The sequence below is a fragment of the Podarcis bocagei genome, assembly GCF_964188305.1.
Source record: "Podarcis bocagei genome assembly, chromosome: 3".
NCBI classification, from domain to species: Eukaryota; Metazoa; Chordata; class Lepidosauria; order Squamata; family Lacertidae; genus Podarcis; species Podarcis bocagei.
The window spans coordinates 12,043,826-12,068,972 of NC_138127.1; the positions used below are offsets into that span (position 1 = coordinate 12,043,826).

At 45.5% G+C, this 25,147-nt stretch overlaps 1 protein-coding gene across 2 annotated transcripts; it reads left to right on the forward strand.

Annotated features, from left to right (window-relative positions):
• On the forward strand, nucleotides 1–24,698 carry ALLC (allantoicase). 2 transcript variants are annotated; one of them, XM_081189171.1, is made up of 12 exons: nucleotides 1–76; nucleotides 2,832–2,978; nucleotides 4,089–4,139; nucleotides 5,129–5,216; nucleotides 5,391–5,516; nucleotides 6,933–7,012; nucleotides 15,167–15,299; nucleotides 15,679–15,834; nucleotides 22,504–22,577; nucleotides 22,930–23,038; nucleotides 23,602–23,729; nucleotides 24,479–24,698. In XM_081189171.1, the coding sequence occupies exons 2-12, from the start codon at nucleotides 2,889–2,891 to the stop codon at nucleotides 24,629–24,631; spliced, it is 1,188 nt and encodes a 395-aa protein (XP_081045297.1). In that variant the 5' UTR covers nucleotides 1–76; nucleotides 2,832–2,888; the 3' UTR covers nucleotides 24,632–24,698. The 2 variants fall into 2 exon arrangements, with proteins under 2 accessions (XP_081045297.1, XP_081045298.1); XM_081189172.1 differs by lacking the exon at nucleotides 1–76 and adding an exon at nucleotides 931–1,003.
• The last annotated feature ends 449 nt before the right edge of the window (nucleotides 24,699–25,147 follow it).

Below are 25,147 nucleotides of genomic sequence, written 5' to 3' on the forward strand. Positions count from 1 at the left end.
ACCAATCCGTTTGAAACACTAGTCTCTTCACAGTGCAGATTATTTACGGCTGTCGTGGACCAAAACTACTAATAGAGTAAGACTAATTGATTTTTATTCATTTCTCTTAAGATGTTATGGCAAATATATTTTAGACTGAATTATTTAAAAATATCCACAGGAATGTCCATATTTCATGTTTTCCAGTGAACTGTGAAAAGTTTCAATTCAGTATAATTTAACTATTTTGTTCCCATTTTTGATGGTGTGCCTAGACGACACAACTTGGCTATTTTGCCTGTAATTGATTAGCTTATAGTTATTAGAATATATAGCACTAGCTTTTACAACTGAACTGCCATTGCTCTGCATTGAAATAATTATGGTAGCACAATTATTCACGTCTTATTAGCAACCTTGCAATTAAAAACAAAAATCAGCATGGTTTTATATTAATAACTGAAGAAAAGTAATCTTTTAACTGTTTTTACAAAAAAGAAATGGCAACCTTTCAGCAGTCCCACTTGGTCAGGAGGACGTCCAAGTACAGTGGTGCCCCGCAAGACGAATGCCTCGCAAGACGAAAAGCCCGCTAGACGAAAGGGTTTTCCGTTTTTCGATGCGCTTCGCAAGACGAATTTCCCTATGGGCTTGCTTCGCAAAACGAAAAAGTCTTGCGAATCTTGCGATTTCCCCCCTTCCCCCCCTTTTCTAAGCCGCTAAGCCGCTAATAGCCTTTTAGCCGCTAAGCCTTTAATAGCCGCTAAGCCTTAAATAGCCGCTAAACCGCTAATAGCGCTAATCTGCTAAGCCGCTAATAGGGTTGCTTCGCAAGACGAAAAAAACGCTAGACGAAGAGACTCGCGGAACGGATTAATTTCGTCTTGCGAGGCACCACTGTATATAAACATAATATGCTTGGACTTCGAAAAAAGATACTGACAAAAGACTCATGAGTAACTGCAACAGTAATAATATCTTCTCAGAAGTAAGTCCTATTGAATTCTGAGGCGCTTACTCCCAGGTAAGTGGGGTTGGGTTGCAGGCTAAACCTAGCAAATGTGGTAAATAGGGCTGGTCCATTTTAGTTCAGTAACTGGCTAAACATAAAGCAGATGGAAGGAATAAACTTGTTTCAAAATGGAGGCAAGTAGGCAATGAACTGTACAAGGATCTGTATTGTGGATGTGGACCAGTGTTTTTAATTTAACATCCATAAATGAGCTGGCGGTAAAGAGTGAACAGTGAGGTAGCCAATTTGCAGCTGACACTTGATTATTCAGGTCAATATTCAAGGAAAGAGCTCCAACATAATTTATCCAAACTGAATAATTGGGCAACAAAATGGCAAACAAGATTCAGTGCAAGTAAGTACGTAATGCTCATTAGGGGGAGCGATTACCAACTTCATATATAAACTGATGGGATGTAAGAAAGCTGTGAAAAAGGGAAATTCCATACTTGGGATCGTTAGGAAAGGGATTAGAAATAAAACTGCCAGCATCGGAAGACTTTGATATAAATCTATTGAGTTGCCAAATTGTGGAATGCTGGGCACGCTTAAATTAAATATAATGGAAGAAGAAGAAGAAGAAGAAAGAAGAAGAAGAGTTTGGATTTGATATCCCGCCTTTCACTGCCCTTCAGGAGTCTCAAAGTGGCTAACATTCTCCTTTCCCTTCCTCCCCCACAACAAACACTCTGTGAGGTGAGTGGGGCTGAGAGACTTCAGAGAAGTGTGACTAGCCCAAGGTCACCCAGCAGCTGCAGGTGGAGGAGCGGAGACTGGAAACGGTGCAGAAAAGGGCAAACCCAATGAGCAAATGTTAGAATTTCTTTCATAGAAGTGCTTGGGGCTCTTTTTCGTAAAAGGCAACAAATAGATGATAGTGAATAAAGTCTTAGAACATTAGGCACAGTTTTGACGAAGCAGGTAGAGAAAATACTATTCTCCCTCTCTTTTAAACCTAGAAAGTGGAGGTCACCCTGTTAAACCAGTTCACCATAGATTCAGAACTGCTGTTAAATTACAATAAATGTACAGAATTTGCTGCCGCAAGATATGGCGACACAGCCCACTGGCTTAAATGGGGCTCAAAGAGGATTTAAATCCATGAGGTGAAATGATACTTCAGTTCTAATGGCCACAGCTAAAAGGGAACTCCAGAACGCCAGCCACATGGGGCCATTCTGCATTTACCATTTATAGTGGTGTAGATGCTGTTTGATCCAGCGTTTGCCTGCTCCTTTTGGTCACATATCGCTGTTATTAGCGAGTGAGTATGCTGCTTTCCTTTCCACACAAATTGTGGGTTGTGCAGGGGCGCCGACTTATAAAAAACATTGGGGGAGCCCGCGAAAGCTCATGAATAATAAATAAGCTCATGAATATGCAGATAAAGTGGCGCCGCCTCCTCGTGAGCGAATAGGGGAGAGCGTGCTGCGCCTATTAATCAGCTCCGAAGGAAATTGGGTGGAGCTTTTGCTCGGGAGGGAGGGCAGGAGGCATGCAGCCCGACCCTGTGCATTTTGGGCTGGGGGAGGGGCGGCGGTGGCGCTCTGCTAGAGGGGTGCCCGAGATTATTGGGGGGGCGGAGCCCCCCAAACGAATTTTTGAGGGGGCTCGGGCCCCCTCAGGCCCCATGGAGTCGGCGCCTATGGGGTTGTGCCTGTACTGAGAAAATAGCCGTACCTGTAGTAGCCTTGTGTTCCTCCAGCCAGTAAATTCTGGAGTTATTTATTTGATCACTATTATTTATTTAATCAAATTACAAGTTTGCTTTTAAGAAAGGGGGAGCTTAATGTGATAAGGTGGAGTTTTTTTTATTTACTTTATTTCTCTTCCCTTTTAGAAGAGTAATATCTTTTTAACAACAACAACAAATTTCAGTGTGATCTTTTGAAGAAAGATGACCGTTCATCTCTCTGAAAAAAAGGGCAATGTTTTACCTGACTTCCTGCATCTGAATGACTTGGGATGTGAATCTGTAGGAGGGAAGGTAAATTCAAAGAAATTCACCGAAACAAGAGAGGTTCATAAAAGTAGATGATGTTTAGCTTTTGTGCAGGGATTTTGAATTTTTTTTTTTTTTAAATCTAACTTCTAGAGATACAGTGGTACCTCGCAAGATGAAAAACTCGCAAGACGAAAGAGTTTTTCGTTTTTTGAGTTGCTTCGCAAGACAAAAACGTCTTGCAAGTTTGTTTCCTTTTTCTTAAAACCGTTAATACATGCATTCCTATGGGAAACCGTGCTTCGCAAGGCGAAAAAACTCGCAGAACGAATTAATTTCGTCTTGCGAGGCACCACTGTATAAAGTTGTTATCCTAATTATTATGATGCCAAGATGTGTTTGTCTGTTTGAAAATATTTTGGTAAAAAACAATAGATTTCCATAATTAATTTTGATAACATTTTCAAATAAAAGTGCTGCATAAAATATTAAATCAAAAGCAGCTCCTTCCTGCAGGGCTACAAACACAATTGCACACTTTCAAGTGTAATGTTGATGTTCTTGTGCAAATGGTATCATAGGTGCACAAGTTTAAGTGTTATTGAGGCAATAATAATAGCAGTTGAACTAGGATTTGTGTAGCCTCTTTCTCACATACAAGACACCCATTGGATTTGCCTTTTGTGTTATGTGGCGTGAGCAAGCTGGTGCAATTGGATATCATCCTACAGCACCTTAAGCAATTTAAAACCATATCAACACGATAAGTATAATAGCAATAATGATAATAATAATGATAATAATAATTCATCTGTAGCATTTGATTCATTTCAAGATATCCAATGTATCCAGCAAGCCATTCTGGTAAAGATTAAAAAACAGAATTCACTACTCATTGAAACCCCCCCCCCCCCGCACTAAAAGTCATTGTGAACAAATGGTTTTAGAGCTCACATAAAAAAACAAGGTGAGGGCTGATAGTATGTCTCAGGGAAAGGAATTCCATAACTTGGGGGGCCATCACTGAGAAGGCCCTGTCCCTCATACCAGCCTGCCTAATCTCAAAGAGAGATTTCCAATGTCACATGTAAAATAAAATTCGTAGTTACATGTAAATTGCAGCTGTAATTCATGCTTCTTTTTTATTTTGTAAAGGTTTTATTCGCAACGGATGACTTTTTTGCTCCTGCAGAAAATCTCTTAAAGGTAGGTATGCAATATCTATATGGCTCTTCTTTGGATTCCAGATGTATTCTGGTGATAAAGGCCACTGCGACCCTCTGATGAAGGGTGGTATATAAATTTAATAGATAAATAAAGGCCAGTTAACAGTCTAATGCTTAAGGTATTGCTGCACAGTTGCCTTTTTGAAGCTGTTAAAAGTTTTTTTGGGGGGGCATACACTACAGAGTTTTGTTTCCTTTGTATAAGAATAAGCATTTGGCCAATTGTGGTAGTGATAATATACAGAAGTTAGGTATTTTCAGACTCTGGCCTTAATGACTGTACATTGGTACCTCAGGTTAAGTACTTAATTCGTTCCGGAGGTCTGTTATTAACCTGAAACTTTTCTTAACCTGAGGTACCACTTTAGCTAATGGGGCCTCCCACTGCCACCGCGCCGCCGGAGAACGATTTCTTTTCTCATCCTGAAGCAAAGTTCTTAACCTGAAGCGCTATTTCTGGGAAGCGTATGTAACCTGAGGTACCACTGTACATGGAAGAGCATCTCTTTAGGTGGTAATGGTGTGCAACTTCACTTATTTCAAATGGCCTTACATTACAAATAAACTAGCTTATAAACTATTTATTTACATTACAAATAAACTAGCTTATAAACTAGCTTATAAACTAGCTCTGCTTCATTTGGGGTCGTAGCCCACTGGATTTCTGAATTGAATTCCATCCTCAATGGCACCACTATATGATAGCTGCTGTTCATGTTCTAGGCCTTTTTCAGACTGACACCAATCTCAAGGGAATGGCCATAGGCGGCTAGCCAGCCCACTAGCCCTCCCCTTGCCCAGTTCACTTTTAATTTGGTTCATTTCACATAACGAACACAAAACCCCCGAATCAAGGCATTCTGAAGCACCTACTATAAACATATAAACATTCTGTCAGCTTTAAACCTTATTAAAATGAAGGGCATAATGCAAGCACTACCTTGATCTTTTTAATATATGTTTGCTTAGAAACAAAGACCAGCATATCATGCAGACCTATTCACCGAGTTTGGGAAATGGAGGGATGGATGGGAAACCAGGAGGAAGCGAATTCCAGGTAAAACAGCTGAACCGACATTTATTTATTTTTAGAAGACTTTTCTTTTCTGAGAGAATTTCTGAGATTATGGTAAGGAATCTTGTAAATAAATAGGATGGAAAATTTCCTAAATCTACATATATTAACTTTGGTTGGGTGTTGCATTTTAAAAGTTCTTCCTTTGCATCTTAGGTCATGATTGGTGCATCATTCAGCTGGGGGTGCCAGGTACAATTTATGGGTTTGAGGCAGATACATCTTACTTTGCTGGAAACTGCGCTCCTCAGATATCAATCCAAGCTGCTTGCTTGAAGCCAGGTAACTTAAGATCTCAAGAACTTTGTAGAGGTTCTGATTACGCTGTATCAGAACACGGAAAGGTGACAGAAAAGGGATCCTAGCGGGAGCAACATCAGGAGAACAGTTACGTTGCCTGAAACCCAGTGGGAGATGAGCATCATTGAGAGAAACTTTTCTTCAAGGCCTAGGGCCATAGCTGTCAACTTTCAGATTTGAAAAGAAGGGATCAGCAGCAATCCAGGATAGCAGTGGGAAACAGTGCTGGAATAAGGGAATTTCCCGCAAAAAAGGGGAAGGCTGACAGATATGCCTAGGGCTAGAGCAGGCATAGGCAAACTCGGCCCTCCAGATGTTTTGGGACTACAACTCTCATGATCCCTAGCTGACAGGACCAGTGGTCAGGGATGATGGGAAATGTAGCCCCAAAACATCTGGAGGGCCGAGTTTGCCTATGCCTGGGCTAGAGGTTACGAAACGTCATGGAGGGGGCAAGGGAAGCCAAATATGGACCTTCAGCAGGAGGGACTGGCTATTGGGAAAGTGTGAAGGAGAGACTTTTTCAGGTTTAGCTACCACACACAGGATATCTAGGGACTAATACAGGCACTGGAGATAAAAAAGCCATAGTAATGTTTCACCATTCATGACTGCTTGTTTCTAATCTTCTATGTGGATAGTTACCGGCACAGAGCTATGCTGACTATAAATGAACAGCAAGGGTATCCAGATGCCTCAGTTAGTAGAGCATGCGATTCTTAATCTCAGAGTTGTGGGTTCGAGCCCCACGTCGGGCAAATAGATTTCTACCTTGCAGAGGGTTGGACTAGATGGTCTCTTCCCACAATACAATTCTATGATTCAATATCTGAAATGGCACAAATGTGATTAGGAGAGTGTGCACTGATTATGATGCATTCATCCCACATGCTGCTACATTGTGCTAATCCCAACCTCATCTGCATCACAGGGACATCCTGACAGAAGCTTTCTTTACCCCAACAGTATCAATTTAGTAAACGGCAATGGTCGTGTTGGCAATGATGGAAGCGGGTGTTGACTCTCATATATCAGCAGTTTTTCATGTTTTCATGTTTCTGCACATGGTGTTCAAAGTCATGTTTAGTTTGCTCTTTAGTCTCCCCAAAGGTCCCCTGCCCCCTTAGCCCTACAGTAGATAAGGTAAAGGTAAAGGGACCCCTGACCATTAGGTCCAGTCGTGACCGACTCTGGGGTTGCGGTGCTCATCTCGCTTTATTGGCTGAGGGAGCTGGCGTACAGCTTCTGGGTCATGTGGCCAGCAAGACTAACCCGTAGATATCCTTTTGCTAATATAGTGAATCTAAACAATTAGCTTTTCGGAAGTGGATGTGGAAGAGGTTTTGATTATGCCCACATTATCTACTTAAATTTCTGTTGGGCGTATTGTCTTTGCAGAGGAGGTACCAGCGCTGCCAGCAAGAGGGAACAGAATAGGAACAGCCGCTTCGGATGAAGAGCTGAGGGTTGTCCAGGAGGTAACTGGGATGCCTGTGTAGGAAAAGCACCAGATAACACTGACTTATTGAGCTAAAATTACTGTGTTTCATCAAAATGTTAAGGCACATTATTTTAGACTAACTTCACCACCTATTAGTGTGGAGCGGTACCTATTTATCTACTTGCACTGGCGTGCTTTCGAACAGCTAGGTTGGCAGGAGCAGGGACCGAGCAACGGGAGCTCACCCTGTCACAGGAATTCAAACTGCCGACCTTCTGATCGGCAATAATAATAATAATAATAATAATAATAATAATAATAATTTATTATTTATACCCCACCCATCTGGCTGGGCCTCCCCAGCCACTCTGGGCGGCTTCCATAAAAACCAAAAATACAGCAAAATATCACACGTTAAAAACTTCCCTGAACAGGGCTGCCTTAAGATGTCTTCTGAATGTCAGGTAGTTGTTTATCGCTTTGACATCTGCTGGAAGGGCGTTCCACAGGGCAAGCCCTACGATCAGTGGTTTAGACCACAGCGCTACCTGCGTCCCAATGAAATTGCCTCTTGGCATCTGCAAAATATGAAGGTGGGGAAAGGGGATAGGCTGCACCATGTAGGTGCCACATATAGGGAGTGACTAGCAGCAACCAATGGTCATAAAGGCCTATTATGCTTCTGAACTCTATACTATCTTCTGCTTCTCTGAACCATCTCCCACATATCCCCTCTTTCTCAATTTATTTACCCACAGCTGTCTCTGCAGCCCTAATCGCTAAAGCCTACTTTACAAATAATGATAAGGAATGAGTTGTTAAACCACAAGTTAACTATGAGTTATCCCAGACCACCAAAAAAGCCACGGCTTGTTTCTCCAAAGAGAGCCAGTGTGGTGTAGTGGTTAAGTCACACTTCTCTGAAGTCTCTCAGCCCCATTCACCTCACAGAGTGTTTGTTGTGGAGGAGGAAGAGAAAGGAGAATGTTAGAAGAAGAAGAAGAAGAAGAAGAGGAGGAGGAGGAGCAGGAGGAGGAGGAGGAGTTTGGATTTGATACCCCGCCTTTCACTCCCTTTAAGGAGTCGCAAAGCGGCTAACATTCTCCTTTCCCTTCCTCCCCCACAACAAACACTCTGTGAGGTGAGTGGGGCTGAGAGACTTCAAAGAAGTGTAACTAGCCCAAGGTCACCCAGCAGCTGCATGTGGAGGAGCGGAGACGCGAACCCGGTTCCCCAGATTACGAGACTACCGCTCTTAACCACTACACCACACTGGCTCAAAGTTAGCCGCTTTGAGACTCCTTCGGGTAGTGATAAAGTGGGATATCAAATCCAAACTCCTCCTCCTCCTCCTCCTCCTCTTCTTCATGGCTTGTTTCTCCAAAGTTTGGGTTGTTTTCTAGCTGCTCTTGCCTCATGGCTTTTATAATTCAATGAGTGCCTGGCGTGCCAAACAAGCCAAGGTTAAGGAAGGGTGATGGGTTCATACATATCACCAAGCCATAGTTAAAACAAACCAAGGTTAGTAAGCCACCAACAAACCATAGATTCAGAATGTGCTTTGTTGGCCGTAAACAAACCATTGTTAAAGCTGCTGGCCTGGGTTCACACATAACATTATGCCATTTTTTAAATTAATACAACATTTGTAAAGGAGATGTCAGGGAACTGCCATCGGAGGAACAGGTGGGGAAAGGGCTCACGGAGGCTGGGAGGGACTCAGCAGCTGAAGCAGGGACCAGCAGGGGGAGAGGTGGGTCTCTGGAGGAAAGTCTCACGGAGGCTGAGAGAGACTCAGCAGCTAAAGCAGGAACTAGCAGGGTGAGAGGTGGATCTCTGAGGGAAAGCGAGCAAGAGGGAGGGCTCAGGGACACGTCCAGCGAGAACAGTGGGGAGGTGTCTGAAGCTCCCATAGGGAGACCCATTCCTCGCCGGAAGCTGTCACGCCACGAGTCCAGAAGACGTGTTTCCGTTAAGGAGCTTTTATGCTGGAAACGCTTCCGAAAGCAACCACTGTCGGAATCTGCAAGTGACTAGAGCAGACATGTCTGAGGAGCTCTGTCACAGACAGGTTTGTGGATTTGCACAAACTCTGAGGGACTACGATTTTACGCACAAGCAGCTCATCATCCCATAACAGCATTCCGACAGTCTTTGTAAGCTGCCTGTGCAGGAGAAGGCATCATGAGCGACCCAGCCGGAACCGGAGAAGCAGGAGTTGGAGCGGGTCCAAGCTTGGAAGAAAGGTACCAAGCGTTGGAAATCCAACTGGCACTGCAGACGGCGGGGCTTGAGGAGAGAAGGGCTCAGGATGCAGACAAGAAGGGGAAAGCCACCCAGTTCACCAGAAAGGTACCAGGATTGGTGCAGAAGTTTGGGGGGGACCCCAAGGACTACCATGCCTTTAGGACAGAGATGCAATATGCCCTCAATGTGCAGTTTGATGAATTCCCTGATGAGGAATCACGAGTGGCTTTCGTGATTGGGCATCTTGAAAGGGGGGCGAGGGACTGGGTTAGACCCCTGATGGCAACGAATAATGACGCCCTAAAGGACACAATGAAGTTCTTTCGTGCGATGGATTTGATGTTTTCCAGCGATATTGAGCAGGGAGTGGTCCGCAGACAGCTAATGGCTTGCAAACAGGGGAGCCGATCTGTCCGTGAGTATTGGACTGAGTTCACCATGCTGGTTCATAGATTGGGATGGGACTTATCGGCGGAACCCATTCAAATGCTATTTGAAGAAGGTCTTGCTTCGGCTGTGAAAGACGAACTTTCCCGGAGTCCCAGGGCGGTTTCTATGGATCAGCTGACCAAATCTGCGCTGACCATAGGGGCGCGCCAGGAGGCGAGAGCCTTGGAGAGGCGGGAAGGGAAAGGGGAATGGTGGAAGGAGTTCCGCATTCCAGACATTCCAGAGCCAACTTTCCCACCGGCGGAGCCGATGGAAATCGGAACAGCGCGCGCACGCGTAGTTTCAAAACCCAGTGAGGGGGGAAAGAAGGATGGAAAAGGCGCCCGGAAATGCTATCTCTGCCAACAGCCAGGTCACTTTGCCAGAGTCTGCCCCCAGAGGAAGGAATGGCAAGGGATGGTGGGAGCTGTGGAGGGAGGAGTGGAGGAAATACCGGAGCCAGTAAAAGCCAACGCCTGGCTGCCACCGTCGGGGCACAGCAGCCAGGCCAAAGAGCAGTGAAAGTGCCCAAGCCAGAACCTCCTAAACCTGCCTTAGTGATAGAAGTGTCCCTAGAGCTGCAAAACGGCTACCCTCTAAAGATCAAGGCGCTGTTGGACTTAGGCAGCTCCTGCAATTTTATGAGCAAAGAGTTTGCAGCTGAACACCAGATACAGACGATCCCTTTAAGCAACCCCCTGCAGGTGACCACGATCGATGGCAGGGAGCTGTTGGGAGGAGAAGTCAGCTTGCAGACCGTCCCAATGATCATGAAGGTGGCAAGGCACACCGAACTGATAGCGTTTAATGTGGCCACCTTGGGAGGGGCTCCTATTATCTTGGGGATGAGCTGGCTGGCGTTACATGATCCGCTGGTGGGCTGGCATCAGAGAGTGGTTTCCTTTGGTTCCACACATTGCTTAGAACACTGCAGGGAAGGAAAGGGTTCAGCAGGGGCCCAAGCTACCCTAGCAGGGACGGAAGTAATGGAGCAGGTGAAGGTACCACGACAATACGCAGATCTCAGCGACGTGTTCAGCGAAAGGGAAGCTGACCAACTACCCCCGCATAGACCCTTTGACTGTCAAATCAATTTACTCCCTGGGGCACAGCTCCCTGTAGGCAAGCTGTACGCCATGTCAGACAGAGAGATGCAGGAGTTAAGAGAGTTTATTGACAAGAACCTGAAGCGAGGTTTCATCAGAGAGTCCAGAGCGGTGGGAGGCAGCCCAGTGTTTTTTGTGGATAAGAAAAACACGGACAAGCCGAGACTGGTGTGTGACTTCAGGGCTTTAAACGCAGTGTCAGAACCAGCGGCCTTCCCTATGCCCAGGATCGACGACATTTTGAACAGGGTGCGGAAGGGAAAGATTTTTACAAAGCTGGACCTCAGGGGGGCGTACAACCTGATACGCATAAGGAAAGGGGATGAATGGAAAACCACCATGTTCACCCCTTTGGGGGCATTTGAATATTTAGTAATGCCTTTCGGCCTACAAGCAGGCTCGGCGTGCTTCCAATCGTTTATGAACCATGTACTGGGGTCTTTGCTTTACAAGAATTGCGTGGCCTTCCTAGATGACGTGTTGGTGTACTCGGAGAATGAGGAGCAGCATGTGAGCGACGTCAGAGAAGTGTTAAGCAGGCTGCAAGCCAACCGGCTGTGGGTGAAACTGGAGAAGTGTCAGTTTCATACCAAGGAGGTGGAATTCCTGGGGTACCGCCTGTCAGACAAGGGATTGGCCATGGATCCCGGAAAGGTCCAGGCAGTGCTGGAATGGAAAACACCCAAAACAAAGAAGGATGTGCAGAGGTTTCTAGGGTTTGGGAACTTTTATCGTAAGTTCATCCGAAATTTTGCGCACCTGACGGCGCCCATTACGGACTGTCTCAGCAGTAAGAAGAAATTCGTTTGGACTGAGGAGGCGGAGCGAGCATTTGAGGAGCTGAAAAGGGCCTTCGCCTCTGAAGAACAACTTCTACATGTGGATTTACAAAAAAAACTGAGAGTGGAAACAGACGCATCAGACAGAGCCATAGGGGCGGTGCTTCTTCTGCAACCAGGGAAGGAGGAGTCAGAATGGAGACCGTGTGCCTTTTTTTCGCGAAAGCTGAACAAATCCAAGAGGAATTACACGGTGTATGACCGAGAACTACTTGCCATTCATGAGGCTTTCCGGAGATGGAGGCACCTGCTAATTGGCACACAACATAAGGTGCAAGTGTGCACTGACCACAAGAACCTAGAGTATTGGAGAACGGCACGAGTGCTCAACCAACGGCAGTTGAGATGGGCCCAGGAGTTCTCCAAATTTAACTTTGAGATTTGTTACGTGCCAGGCCCAGAGAACGTTAGGGCGGACGCTCTCTCACGCAAACCTGAATATTTGGAGGGGGAGGGAGCACCCGAAGAAAGACATGTCATTCCAGAGGACCGCTGGGTGTGTGGGGCGGCATTGGTGGGGCAAAGAGAACTGGTAGAGGGAACGGAGAATGATGAATACGCCCAGGACAAACTCAGGGGTCTCAGGAGGGAGGGAGATAAACCCGGAGGTTTTGAGGAGAGAAACGGGGCGTTGTATTACAAGGGAGCGTTATATATACCAGAAGGAGATTTGAGGGGAAAGGTACTCAAGCAGCTGCACAATAGCCCCACAGCAGGGCATTTTGGGCAACACAAAACCATGTGGCTGGTTACCAGGGAATTTTGGTGGCCCAAGGTCAGGGAAGATGTGCGGGAGTATGTGAGAGGGTGTGACCAATGCCAGCGAGCCAAAGGGGAGAGGCGGGCACCGGCAGGGTTATTAGAACCGCTACCCACACCTGAAAGACCATGGGAAGCAGTGGCAATAGATTTCATGACTGATTTGCCAAAATCCAGAGGGAAAACAGCCATCATGGTTGTGGTAGACCTGTTAACCAAAATGGCCCACTTTATAGCCTGCTCACATGCTGTCACGGCAGAAGAAACAGCTAAATTGTTTGTAGAAAATGTGTTTAGGTTGCATGGCGCCCCCTTGAGGGTGGTTTCAGACTGAGGGAAACAATTTACTTCCAGGTTCTGGAGGAAGCTCATGAGCTTACTGCATGTAGAGGTCAATTTTTCGACTGCCCGGCATCCTGAAACCAACGGGCAGGCGGAAAGAGCCAATGGCATCCTCCAGCAATATTTGAGGTGTTATGTGAATGACAGAGAGAATGATTGGGTGGAGAAGCTGGCGTTGGCAGAATTTGCCTACAGCAATGCGGAGAACGTGTCCACGGGGATGAGCCCCTTTTTGGCTAATTACGGGTGCCATCCCCGGGCTTTCCCGGGGGGGAAGGGGAGAACTGGAGCGTTCCAGTTGCCGAACAGTTCGTAGAAGAAATGGAAGCGATCCATCGCCAGCTCCAACTTAACTTAGACAGGGCCAAGGAGGAATATAAGAGGCAGGCAGACAAAAACAGAAGAGAAGGTGAAACCATTAGGGTGGGGGACCAGGTGTGGCTGTCAACCAAAGGGTTACCATTCAAAGGGGGTTGTAAGAAGTTAAGACCCAAAAGATTGGGTCCCTTTGAAGTCACGCAACAGGTCAACCCAGTGGCTTTCAGACTCCGGTTACCGAACCACATGAAGCTGCACCCAGTTTTCCACAGGTCGTTGCTGTCACCGTATAAAGGGGACAGAGAAGGGAGGGTCACTCGGGGACCAGCAATGGAGGAAAGGGAACACAGCTACCATGTAGCGGAGATCCTCGATTCCAGGTGGAAGGGAGATCAAGTAGAGTATTTGGTAATGTGGGAAGGGGAACCGGAGTCGGAAAACACCTGGGTCATGGCAGAGGATGTCAATGACGAGGTTTTAATAGAAACCTTTCATCAGAGGTTCCCAGGTAAACCTCAGCCTGTGGCGAGGTTCCGGAGGGAATACTTTGCCACCACCGACGAAGAAGAGGAGTTGGAGGGGTTCACAGATTCCGAGGAGGAGGAGGATTCAGCGAGCCGGAACGGCGACCGATGGAGGGAAATGTTCGAGACGTCTGAAGATGAAGAGGATTCTTTTCGGGGTTTTACCTCCTCACCGCCCAGAGGAGAGGGAACGGGGGGGTGAAGGGGGCCCTGGAGGGGAGGTGGATGTCAGGGAACTGCCATCGGAGGAACAGGTGGGGAAAGGGCTCACGGAGGCTGGGAGGGACTCAGCAGCTGAAGCAGGGACCAGCAGGGGGAGAGGTGGGTCTCTGGAGGAAAGTCTCACGGAGGCTGAGAGAGACTCAGCAGCTAAAGCAGGAACTAGCAGGGTGAGAGGTGGATCTCTGAGGGAAAGCGAGCAAGAGGGAGGGCTCAGGGACACGTCCAGCGAGAACAGTGGGGAGGTGTCTGAAGCTCCCATAGGGAGACCCATTCCTCGCTGGAAGCTGTCACGCCGTGAGTCCCGAAGACGTGTTTCCGTTAAGGAGCTTTTATGCTGGAAGCGCTTCCGAAAACAACCACTGTCGGAATCTGCAAGTGACTAGAGCAGACATGTCTGAGGAGCTCTGTCACAGACAGAGGTTTGTGGAGTTGCACAAACTCTGAGGGACTACGATTTTACGCACAAGCAGCTCATCATCCCATCACAGGAGAATATACAAGAGTTTGTGATAGGGTATAAGCCTATGTGCATACAATTGTTGTATGTGCAAAGGCCCTGCTTCAATCTGTGGATATCAGGGTTGGGGCTAACAGAGAGAGCAATGCAGGGGAGTCCAGCAACATTTCTCACTATGAACAGAATACATAAAAGAGAGCATGTGAATCGTGATGAAGACATTCTCCTATCACCATTCCTGCTTTTGATGCGCTCAGGTAGACCTTAGATATTTCTATACTTGAGAAAGGGCTATAAACAGTGGGTATCTGGAATTTCCCAGGAGTAAACAAGTAAACAAGATGGGGACAACAAGTGGCCTACGGGACAACAAGTGGCCTACGGGGCTGTGCTATGAATGGCTGGTTTACCAGAGCACACCTATCTACAAGTTTGTTACATTAGTCACCTACTAAGCTTGCCTGAGTGCTCACTGGAAGGACAGATCGTGAAGCTGAGGCTCCCATACTTTGGCCACCTCATGAAAAGAGAAGACTCCCTGGAAAAGACCCTGATGTTGGGAAAGATGAAGGGCACAAGGAGAAGGGGACGACAGAGGACGAGATGGTTGGATAGTGTTCTCCAAGCTACCAGCATGAGTTTGACCAAACTGCGGGAGGCAGTGGAAGACAGGAGTGGCTGGCGTGCTCTGGTCCATGGGGTCACGAAGAGTCAGACATGACTAAACGACTAAACAACAACAAGCTTGCATTAAAGAGGCCAGTTTTAGCAGCACTGCACATTTGAAAAGTTTTACACCTGAGTTACGTAAGCACCCTAAATATTTTAAAGGTAGTCTTGTTATGGGCGTGGGGCCACCTCTATACCAGCTCAGGTGTATTAAAAAGAAATCTAAGTAAAGTTATCATTTCCTTGAAAGTTAACCAGCTAATGAATATTTATTTTTAGATGAGGTCAGATGAATGGACTTCCTTAGTTCCCATCTCAAAGATAAAATCAGGAAACCTTGATGCTGCCCACAACTATTTTGTTGCAGCTTCGAAGCAAAAATGGACACATCTAAGACTCAACATATATCCAGGTAAGATCCGTATCTGAGGAAAAGAACCTGTGACCCTCTAGATGTTGCTGAGTGATAAGTCTAGTTATCCCTGACTATTGGCCATGCTGGCTGGTACTGATGGGAGCTGGGAAACGATGAACATCTGGAGAACCACAGCGATGAAGCTGTACCACAGCTGTATATGTAACACCATTTGCTCACATTCTTTCCTTGTTATTTCTGTCTCTCCCTTAATTATAACCATAGCATATATTAAGTTATATCCGTCGTATGTTATTGTAAAATGTAACTACCTAAAAATATAGAAATGTGCATATGCATTGTTTTCTCTAATCAAAATATGTGCATCCTTTTCTTCTGGCATGAAACCAGAATTAAAACACTTTCCCCCTCCCAGATGGTGGAATTGCACGTTTAAAAGTGTACGGTACAATGCAGAGAGAATGGCCACTCTCTGGCCTGAACCACTTGAGTGATTTGGTGGCAATGGTGAACGGAGGTGTCTGTGTTGGATACAGTGATGCTCAGCTAGGCCATCCTGGGAATATTTTAGGTAAGAATCACACCAGGCTTTGTTTATAGCCATTGATTTGGTTTCATGTAATGCAGTTTGAGCGTGATGTTTTCGTGAAATTAAGCTGTCAACTTTTTAGTGAACCGCTAAACAATCCCTCACAATTGTTGTTTGTGGGAATAATCCATGAAATACTATGTCCATTAATGACACTTACGCTCAGTAAACCCAAGTGAAATAAACAGGCATGGTGCAAGCAGTAGTGTTTGGTGAATTCCATTCTGTTTTAGCTGAGAGTCCAATGACATTGGTTAAGCATGATGTTCTGCCCAGCTGAAAATAGTTTCTCCAGTTTATAGATACAGTAGATGAATGGGCAGAGCAAGGCAGAGAATTTTGGATATAATTTTTCAGATATATTTTTTCACACTCCTCATTTCCCCTAGCATTAGGAAATTGCAGTGGATAGTGGTTCGCACATTCTCCTTCTGAGGAGAATGTAATTTGTGGTATTTCTTTTTTCCAAGACTTATTACAAAACAGGGGAACAGAGAACCACTAGTCTTTAACACAGTATTGATTCCCCTAAACAGCCCGTTCTTGGATTCCTCTTGTTTCCCCAAGACTGCTTTTTGCCTGGCAGTTATAAATCTTCAGACTCCTTTGCTATTTATAGCAGAATTCCAAACACATGGTCATGGAAAAGGAAGGAATATATATATATATATATATATATATATATATATATATATATATATATATATGCTTTCGTAGATTTTCACGGGTATAGGAATGCAGGTTTTGGTGTCTTCGGGTGTCTTCCCGTGTAAGAGTTGGGGTGTCTAGGCGACGTTTCGACGAGGTCTCACTCGTCATCTTCAGGCTGGTGCTTTCGGCTTCTTGTTACTGGAACAGAGCAGGATCTCAGTGTTTGAGTTCCTATAAATACTGTTGGGGGGGTGTGGTGTATAGTCTCCAACGTTCTGGGCGGAGAGGAAGTTCCCAGGTTAGTGTGCCTTTTCTTCTTTTGTTCATTAATTACTTGAGGGATATCTTGAGTGATTTCTTGAGTGATATTCTGAGTACCACTTAGGAGGGTCATTAGGTGTGGATTAGTTGCTAAAGCTTTCGTGTCTTGACCTCTTGAGCTTGTGAAGAGTTTTTCTGAGAAGATGGCTGTACTGCAAATAGTTGTGCTCTGGCTTGGCTTCGTGTATAGGGGCGGGCTGTGGTTTTGTGTCCTGTGCCAGCCAGATCTGTGTAGGGATTGCAGGGGGGTGCAGCATCCGGAGGTGCCACTATGGTTTGGCTACTGGATGGTGTCTGTAATTTATCTGTGGCGAGGGTCTGGGTTTGGGTCTGGTGTGGTTGATTGGAGATGGCGTTCTGTGTGCCTCTGGTTCTGTTGTCGGTTTTTGTGGGGAGGGCTAATTTCCAGATGTCTGGCAGGCGGGACGTGTCGTCACGCTTGTTCATGTTGTGAGGGTGTTTCTCTATCTCGATGGCTTCCATGATTATTCTCTTGTGGTGATGTTCCATGTTAAAGAGCAATTTGGAATCTGCAAAATTAATTTCGTGTCCTGTTTCTTTCATGTGTTGGTAAAGAGAGGAAGTTTTTTCTTCTTTTTTGACGGCATTCTTGTGTTCTGCGATACGTGCATTTATTCGTCTGTTTGTTTGTCCAATGTACGTGGCTGGGCAGACTTTGCAGGGTATTTCATAGACCCCTTCGTTTTCTAACTGGATTTTATCTTTGGGGTTTCTGAGGATATTGGCTATTTTTTGGTTGGTGCAAAAGGCTGTTTTGATATTGTGTTTATGGAGGATTTTGCTAATTTTATCTGTAGTGCCCTTGATATAAGGAAGGAGGGCCATGCCATTGTTTTCTTCTGTGTCTTGGTTTTTGGGGGGTGTTTCTTTTTGGATTAGTTTCGTAACCCTGTTTTGCTGGTATCCGTTGGCGATTAACAAATTTGAGAGATTCTGTAACTCAGTTGTCAAGTGGTCTTTGTCAGCCAGGCGTTTGGTTCTGGAGATGAGAGTCTTGGCTACGGAGTTTATTTGTGCAGGGTGGTGGTGTGATTGTGCATGTAAGTAGCGGTTGGTGTGTGTTTTTTTCCGGTAGATAGTGTGTCCTAGGGAGCCATCAGGTTTTTTGTAGATTAGGACGTCAAGGAAGGGAAGTTGGTTCTTGGCTTCTATTTCCATAGTGAATTGTATTTTGGGGTGTAGGCTGTTGAGATGTGTGAGGAAGCTATCTACCGTATTTTGCGCCCCATAAGATGCTCCGGCTCATAAGACGCACCTAGTTTTTTGGGGGGAAAATAAAGGGAAAAAATTATTTTCCCCCCAGGCACGGGGCTGGGGCAGCCCGAGCTTCCCCCGACCCCAGCCCCCAAACAGGCAGCTCTCTGCAAGCCGTGGGAGCCCAGCGGTGGTTCCCGCTGCTTGAGGAGAGATCCGCGAAGCCTGCACGTGCTGGGATCAGCGCTTGCAGGCTTCGGGATGCCTGCAACTCTCCCCAAGCAGTGGGAACGTTCCCGCTGCTTGGGGAGAGATCCGCGAAGCCTGCGCGTGCTGGGATCAGCCCGCGCAGGCTTCGGGATGCCTGCAACTCTCCCCAAGCAGTGGGAACGTTCCCGCTGCTTGGGGAGAGATCCGCGAAGCCTGCGCGTGCTGGGATCAGCGCGCGCAGGCTTCGGGATGCTTGCAACTCTCCCCAAGCAGTGGGAACGTTCCCGCTGCTTGGGGAGAGATCCGCGAAGCCTGCGCGTGCTGGGATCAGCCCGCGCAGGCTTCGGGATGCCTGCAACTCTCCCCAAGCAGTGGGAACGTTCCCGCTGCTTGGGGAGAGATCCGCGAAGCCTGCGCGTGCTGGGATCAGCGCGCGCAGGCTTCGGGATGCCTGCAACTCTCCCCAAGCAGTGGGAACGTTCCCGCTGCTTGGGGAGAGATCCGCGAAGCCTGCGCGTGCTGGGATCAGCGCGCGCAGGCTTCGGGATGCCTGCAACTCTCCCCAAGCAGTGGGAACGTTCCCGCTGCTTGGGGAGAGATCCGCGAAGCCTGCGCGTGCTGGGATCAGCCCGCGCAGGCTTCGGGATGCCTGCAACTCTCCCCAAGCAGTGGGAACGTTCCCGCTGCTTGGGGAGAGATCCGCGAAGCCTGCGCGTGCTGGGATCAGCGCTTGCAGGCTTCGGGATGCCGGCAACTCTCCCCAAGCAGTGGGAATGTTCCCGCTGCTTGGGGAGAGATCCGCGAAGCCTGCACGTGCTGGGATCAGCGCTTGCAGGCTTCGGGATGCCTGCAACTCTCCCCAAGCAGTGGGAACGTTCCCGCTGCTTGGGGAGAGATCCGCGAAGCCTGCACGTGCTGGGATCAGCGCTTGCAGGCTTCGGGATGCCGGCAACTCTCCCCAAGCAGTGGGAACGTTCCCGCTGCTTGGGGAGAGATCCGCGAAGCCTGCACGTGCTGGGATCAGCGCTTGCAGGCTTCGGGATGCCGGCAACTCTCCCCAAGCAGTGGGAACGTTCCCGCTGCTTGAGGAGAGGTCCGCGAAGCCTGGAGAGCGAGAGGGGTCGGTGCGCACCTACCGCTCTCGCTCTCCAGGCTTCAGCGAAAGCCTGCATTCGCCCCATAAGACGCACCCACATTTCCCCTTCATTTTTGGAGGGGAAAAAGTGCGTCTTATAGGGCGAAAAATACGGTAGTTTTTCCTTCCCGTGTGGCCAAATTACAAAGGTGTCGTCAACATATCTGAGCCAAAGTTTGGGTTTGTGTTCTGACTTGTCTAAAGCATTGGTTTCAAAGTGTTCCATGTACAGATTTGCGATGACCGGAGAGAGGGGTGATCCCATAGGTGCTCCTTCTATCTGTTTGTATCTTTGTCCATTGTGGATGAAGTACGTGTTGGTTAGGCAGTGGTTGGTCAGGTCCAGGATGTATTCGGGGGGATTGTATTTGTTTTGAATGGCTGTCAAGGCTTCATTAATGGGCACTTGTGTGAAGAGAGATACAACATCGAAGCTCACAAGTAGGTCATCGGGATGTAGGTTTTGCTTCTTTATTGTTTCTATGAACTGGAAGGAGTTTGTAACGTGTGAAGCGATAGATTCTGCATAGGGCTGAAGTTGCTTAGCGAGAAATTTAGCGAGATTTTGTAGAGGTGAGCCTATGGAGCTGACTATTGGTCTGAGTGGTGTTCCTTCTTTGTGTATCTTGGGGAGACCGTAGAGTTTGGGGTATCTGGATGATTTTTCTCTGGGGATGATTCTTAGCTGGATTTCTTCACTGATAGGAGAGGCTTTTATTTTGGATTTGGTGGTTTTTTCCAGATAGGTGGTGGGATCTGTTTTTATAGGTTGGTAGGTAGGGTCTTGGAGTAGATTTGATAGTTTTGCTTGGTAGTCCGATGTGTTCATCACAACAGTGGCATTACCTTTGTCTGCTGGGAGAATGATTATGTTGTTGTCTTTCCTCAGGTTGGTGAGTGCTTTCCGTTCTTCTTTGTGTAAATTGCTTCTTGGTGGTTTGCTGGAGCAGAGGATGTTGGTGACTTCAAGTCTGATTTTATTGGCTTCATCTGGGTTGATTTTGGTTAGGCTAGCTTCGACTCCGCATATGATGTTTTCCGTGGGGATGCGTCTCGGGGCGACTGCAAAGTTGAAACCTTTGGAGAGTACTTTGGTTTCAGTTGAGGTGAGGATCCTGTCTGATATGTTATGTACTGTTTGTTTCATGGGTTGTTGTGGAGGGTGGCTGGGCTTCTGGCGTTTCTCTAGTTTGTGGAGTTTGTTGGTGTGTGTATCTGTCTTGTGAGAGGACTCAGTTTCAGCTCTCCAAACGGCTAGTTGTTTGCATTTGTCCCAGAGTGCAGGGTGGATTTTGTTACAGAGTTTGAGGTGAAGAGTGAGCAGATCTTTGTTGGTTTGGTTTAGTAGGTATCTTTTCTTATGTAGTTCGTTTCTGATTAGGGATAGTTCAGTTCGTTTCAGGATCCTTTCGGTAGCTGGGGTTTTAGAGTGGAATTTAAGTTGGAAGCATGTGGGAATTAAGTTGTTGTCTCCTCAGAAACCCCAAAGATAAAATCCAGTTAGAAAACGAAGGGGTCTATGAAATACCCTGCAAAGTCTGCCCAGCCACGTACATTGGACAAACAAACAGACGAATAAATGCACGTATCGCAGAACACAAGAATGCCGTCAAAAAAGAAGAAAAAACTTCCTCTCTTTACCAACACATGAAAGAAACAGGACACGAAATTAATTTTGCAGATTCCAAATTGCTCTTTAACATGGAACATCACCACAAGAGAATAATCATGGAAGCCATCGAGATAGAGAAACACCCTCACAACATGAACAAGCGTGACGACACGTCCCGCCTGCCAGACATCTGGAAATTAGCCCTCCCCACAAAAACCGACAACAGAACCAGAGGCACACAGAACGCCATCTCCAATCAACCACACCAGACCCAAACCCAGACCCTCGCCACAGATAAATTACAGACACCATCCAGTAGCCAAACCATAGTGGCACCTCCGGATGCTGCACCCCCCTGCAATCCCTACACAGATCTGGCTGGCACAGGACACAAAACCACAGCCCGCCCCTATACACGAAGCCAAGCCAGAGCACAACTATTTGCAGTACAGCCATCTTCTCAGAAAAACTCTTCACAAGCTCAAGAGGTCAAGACACGAAAGCTTTAGCAACTAATCCACACCTAATGACCCTCCTAAGTGGTACTCAGAATATCACTCAAGAAATCACTCAAGATATCCCTCAAGTAATTAATGAACAAAAGAAGAAAAGGCACACTAACCTGGGAACTTCCTCTCCGCCCAGAACGTTGGAGACTATACACCACACCCCCCCAACAGTATTTATAGGAACTCAAACACTGAGATCCTGCTCTGTTCCAGTAACAAGAAGCCGAAAGCACCAGCCTGAAGATGACGAGTGAGACCTCGTCGAAACGTCGCCTAGACACCCCAACTCTTACACGGGAAGACACCCGAAGACACCAAAACCTGCATATATATATATATATATATATATATGAACAGAGTAAAAATCATGTCTAGATGAAGGATTTGTATTAGAAAGACCCAGCTAAATAAGGTATTAATATCTATCTGCAATATGGATGAAAATCAAATGTGATCTGCCACGAACACTAAATTCTGGGTTGCAATATTTAGTTATTGAATTAGTTTGATTAATTAATTGAAAATGGTTTTGTCAGCTACAAACATGCCTCTTATTAATTAGGGAACCCATAAGTACAGGAATGTGCTTAGTGAAAATTTTGACACCCTTGTATTTGAACAGCAGGTCGATATGCCATATCAGAAACTCATTTTGAAGCTTCACTCGAATTAATGTTTAATATGCACAAGTCCAAATCCCTATTGGGTATGCAGAACTAATTGTGTGGTTCTTTGGAACCTGGCTAAAGCATTTCCCCCCTTGGAAACGGTTGTTTTATTGTTACAGAATTTTAATTAAAAAATCATCATTAAATGACCAATTACAATATTTACAGTTAATTAGCTGAGGTTTTTCTCATCAACAGATAGCCCTACTAAGTTCAGAAAAAATCACTTTAGAACATATAAAATTAAGGAATAAGGTGATTCATAGTTAAGACTTTTGAGTTATTCTCTCTATATAGTGTCTCTATTCTTTTGTTTTGGTGATGGGTTAGGACCAGGTAGAGCAAAGTCCATGAAAGATGGATGGGAAACAGGCAGAAGTCTGCAAAGGCCACCTATTTTAAAGGTAAGAAACAAATTATTTAAAACAACTCCTATGCAATTCCTAAACATAATTCATATACAGAAGAACACTGATCTTTAGAAGCTGCAATGAATGTATTATTTTCAGTATTGCTCAGCTATTTCTTGTCACTAAAGTGTTTTATTGATCTTTATGATGCCTCCCACAACAACAAACACAAACAACAGTATATTGAAACAATACGTTTCCAGACAAAATGCAGTTTTTTGAGCGAAGGAGCTAACATGGAAACTGCTGCATATTGGAATCCCCCACAAATGGATATTAATATATGAGTGGATTACGACGGGGAATCAACCACTTAAAAAAAAAAGAGTCTTCCTTTTAATTCCAGCTTGGTGACAAAGGGATCTTACTTGTACCAGGAAGTGAATGGGCAGTCTTTCGATTGGGACATTCAGGTGTTATAACGCACATAGAAATAGACACCAGTCACTTTAAAGGTACAAATTTCTTGTTATGTTAGTCTTATGTCAAACCCTCTTTACCTAGATAACTCTGTGAAAAGTTTACTACTATTCAATGTGTTTCCAAAGATTTTGGTCCAAACAGATAGATAGATAGATAGATAGATATGGAAGATTTTGTTAAAATTCAGCAGATTTTGTTATACTAAATCGAGCATAATGAATGTTTTAAAATTTTGTCCCTCCTTTCAAGCTGTAAGAGTCAGGCAGATGTTTTAAGAAGCAGGCTGTAGTGGGTAATATTCATATTTCACCTTTGAAAATGCCACAGGGTACTACTATATAATCTGTGCAGTATGATCCTAAGCATGTTTATTTGGGGGGGGGGCTCTTATCACTGAATTCAGTGGAGTTTTACCTCAGCAAGTGTGGAAAGGGTTCCAATCTTAAAATGCAACCATATATCTCTTTACTCAGAAGTAATACTTACTGAGTTTAATGGGACTTCTTCCTGGGTAAGTGTATATAAGATTGCAGCCCTAATTTATTTGGAAGGAACTATTAGTATATCACATTCAATTATTTTATTTTACTACTAGGAAACTTTCCAGATACATTTAAACTTGAGGCCTGTATTTTGAATACAGAAGAAGAAAATGAATATAGTGCACAAAAGTGGACTTTGAAGCAAGGTCCAAAATGGAACACACTGGTACCTGCAACAAAGGTCAGCTTTGAATCTCTAGATCAACTGAATATGAATATATCTATATTATGGGTGGGAAGCACTTTACAAAAAGCAATTATGAGTTCCAGAAAAACAAAAAGCCACAAACATACAACATCCACAAAGTGTGTTCTCCTTCATGGAGAGCACGTGTTGTGGTAGGGTCTAACAGGACACCCCCTCTTGGTTATTGGGTGGGACCATTTGGATGGCCATGACTGTGATTGGGCCAATTTGGGTTGTTGTTGGGATTTTGATGTTACCATTTAGAGGGTTGGCCCGAAGGTTATATATTCTTGGCATGTAGCCTTTTTCAGTCTCTTTTGCTGCGTGCATCGGATCGCCCGCTCACCCTCCCTAATTTAGGGCTGTTGCGTTTGACATTGCTATGCCTGTCATGGGGTCATCTGCTTTTGGGGCAGGGGCCTGGTAGGAATTTTGTCCATTTGGCAGATTGGCTGGTGCCATTTGGTTTTTGCCTACTGCAAAATCCGGAAGTCAGTTCTGTCCCTGGACGGGGACAGATAGTTGGAACCAATGCCTACACAACCACTCACGTTTATGTATTTTAATAAAGTTGTGGCCAAAATTATGCCAAAAACCTTAAACAAAAATTCTGTGTGAATTGTGATTTATTTAGGGGGTGGCTTGGGGACCTCGACACGCAACTAGACAAAAAAATATAAGATTGGAATGAGAATCTTGTCTGCAACTACTATTACCAAATTTATTGTGTTCTTTCCCCCCAGCTTAAACCTCATACGAGACATTTTTTTGATGGTACTGCCATAAAGATGCTGGATGTGTTTACTCATGTGAAACTTACTTTTGCTCCTGATGGAGGTGTAAGTAGGATGCGTCTCTGGGGATTTCCACGGGCCTTGCCAGACATGAGGAAGTAAAAATGTTCTCAGGAAAAAGGCTCTGCAGAATTTCACTCATGGTTAATACAAGACGGAATACAATTCATCTATCTGCATTCATTGAATTATACAGTTTTCCACATCATTGGTTCAAATGCAACAATTTGTTACGGTTGTACAATAACATCATTTCTCTAGCTGAATGAATAATTTACATATATATTTGCTAACAGGTTATCAGATTTGGAAAATAGTATTATTTATTAAACAATGTTAAGAGGCAATGAATGCAGCTGTCGAACAGATAGAGCACATAAGGTAGAAAGGTTTTGTTTTTGTTTTTTAAAGCACAGTTACATATCAAGCCGGTTATATTGTTTAGAGCGTTGGACTAGGATTTGTGAGACCTGGATTCAAATCCCCACACAGCCATGAAGCCTACAGGTTGACCCTGGGCCAGTCACATACTCTTAGTTTCTTGCCTCAAAGGGTTGTTGCGAGGATAAAACAGGGAAGCGGCAGAACTGCATTTGCCACCTTGAGCTCCTTAGGTGA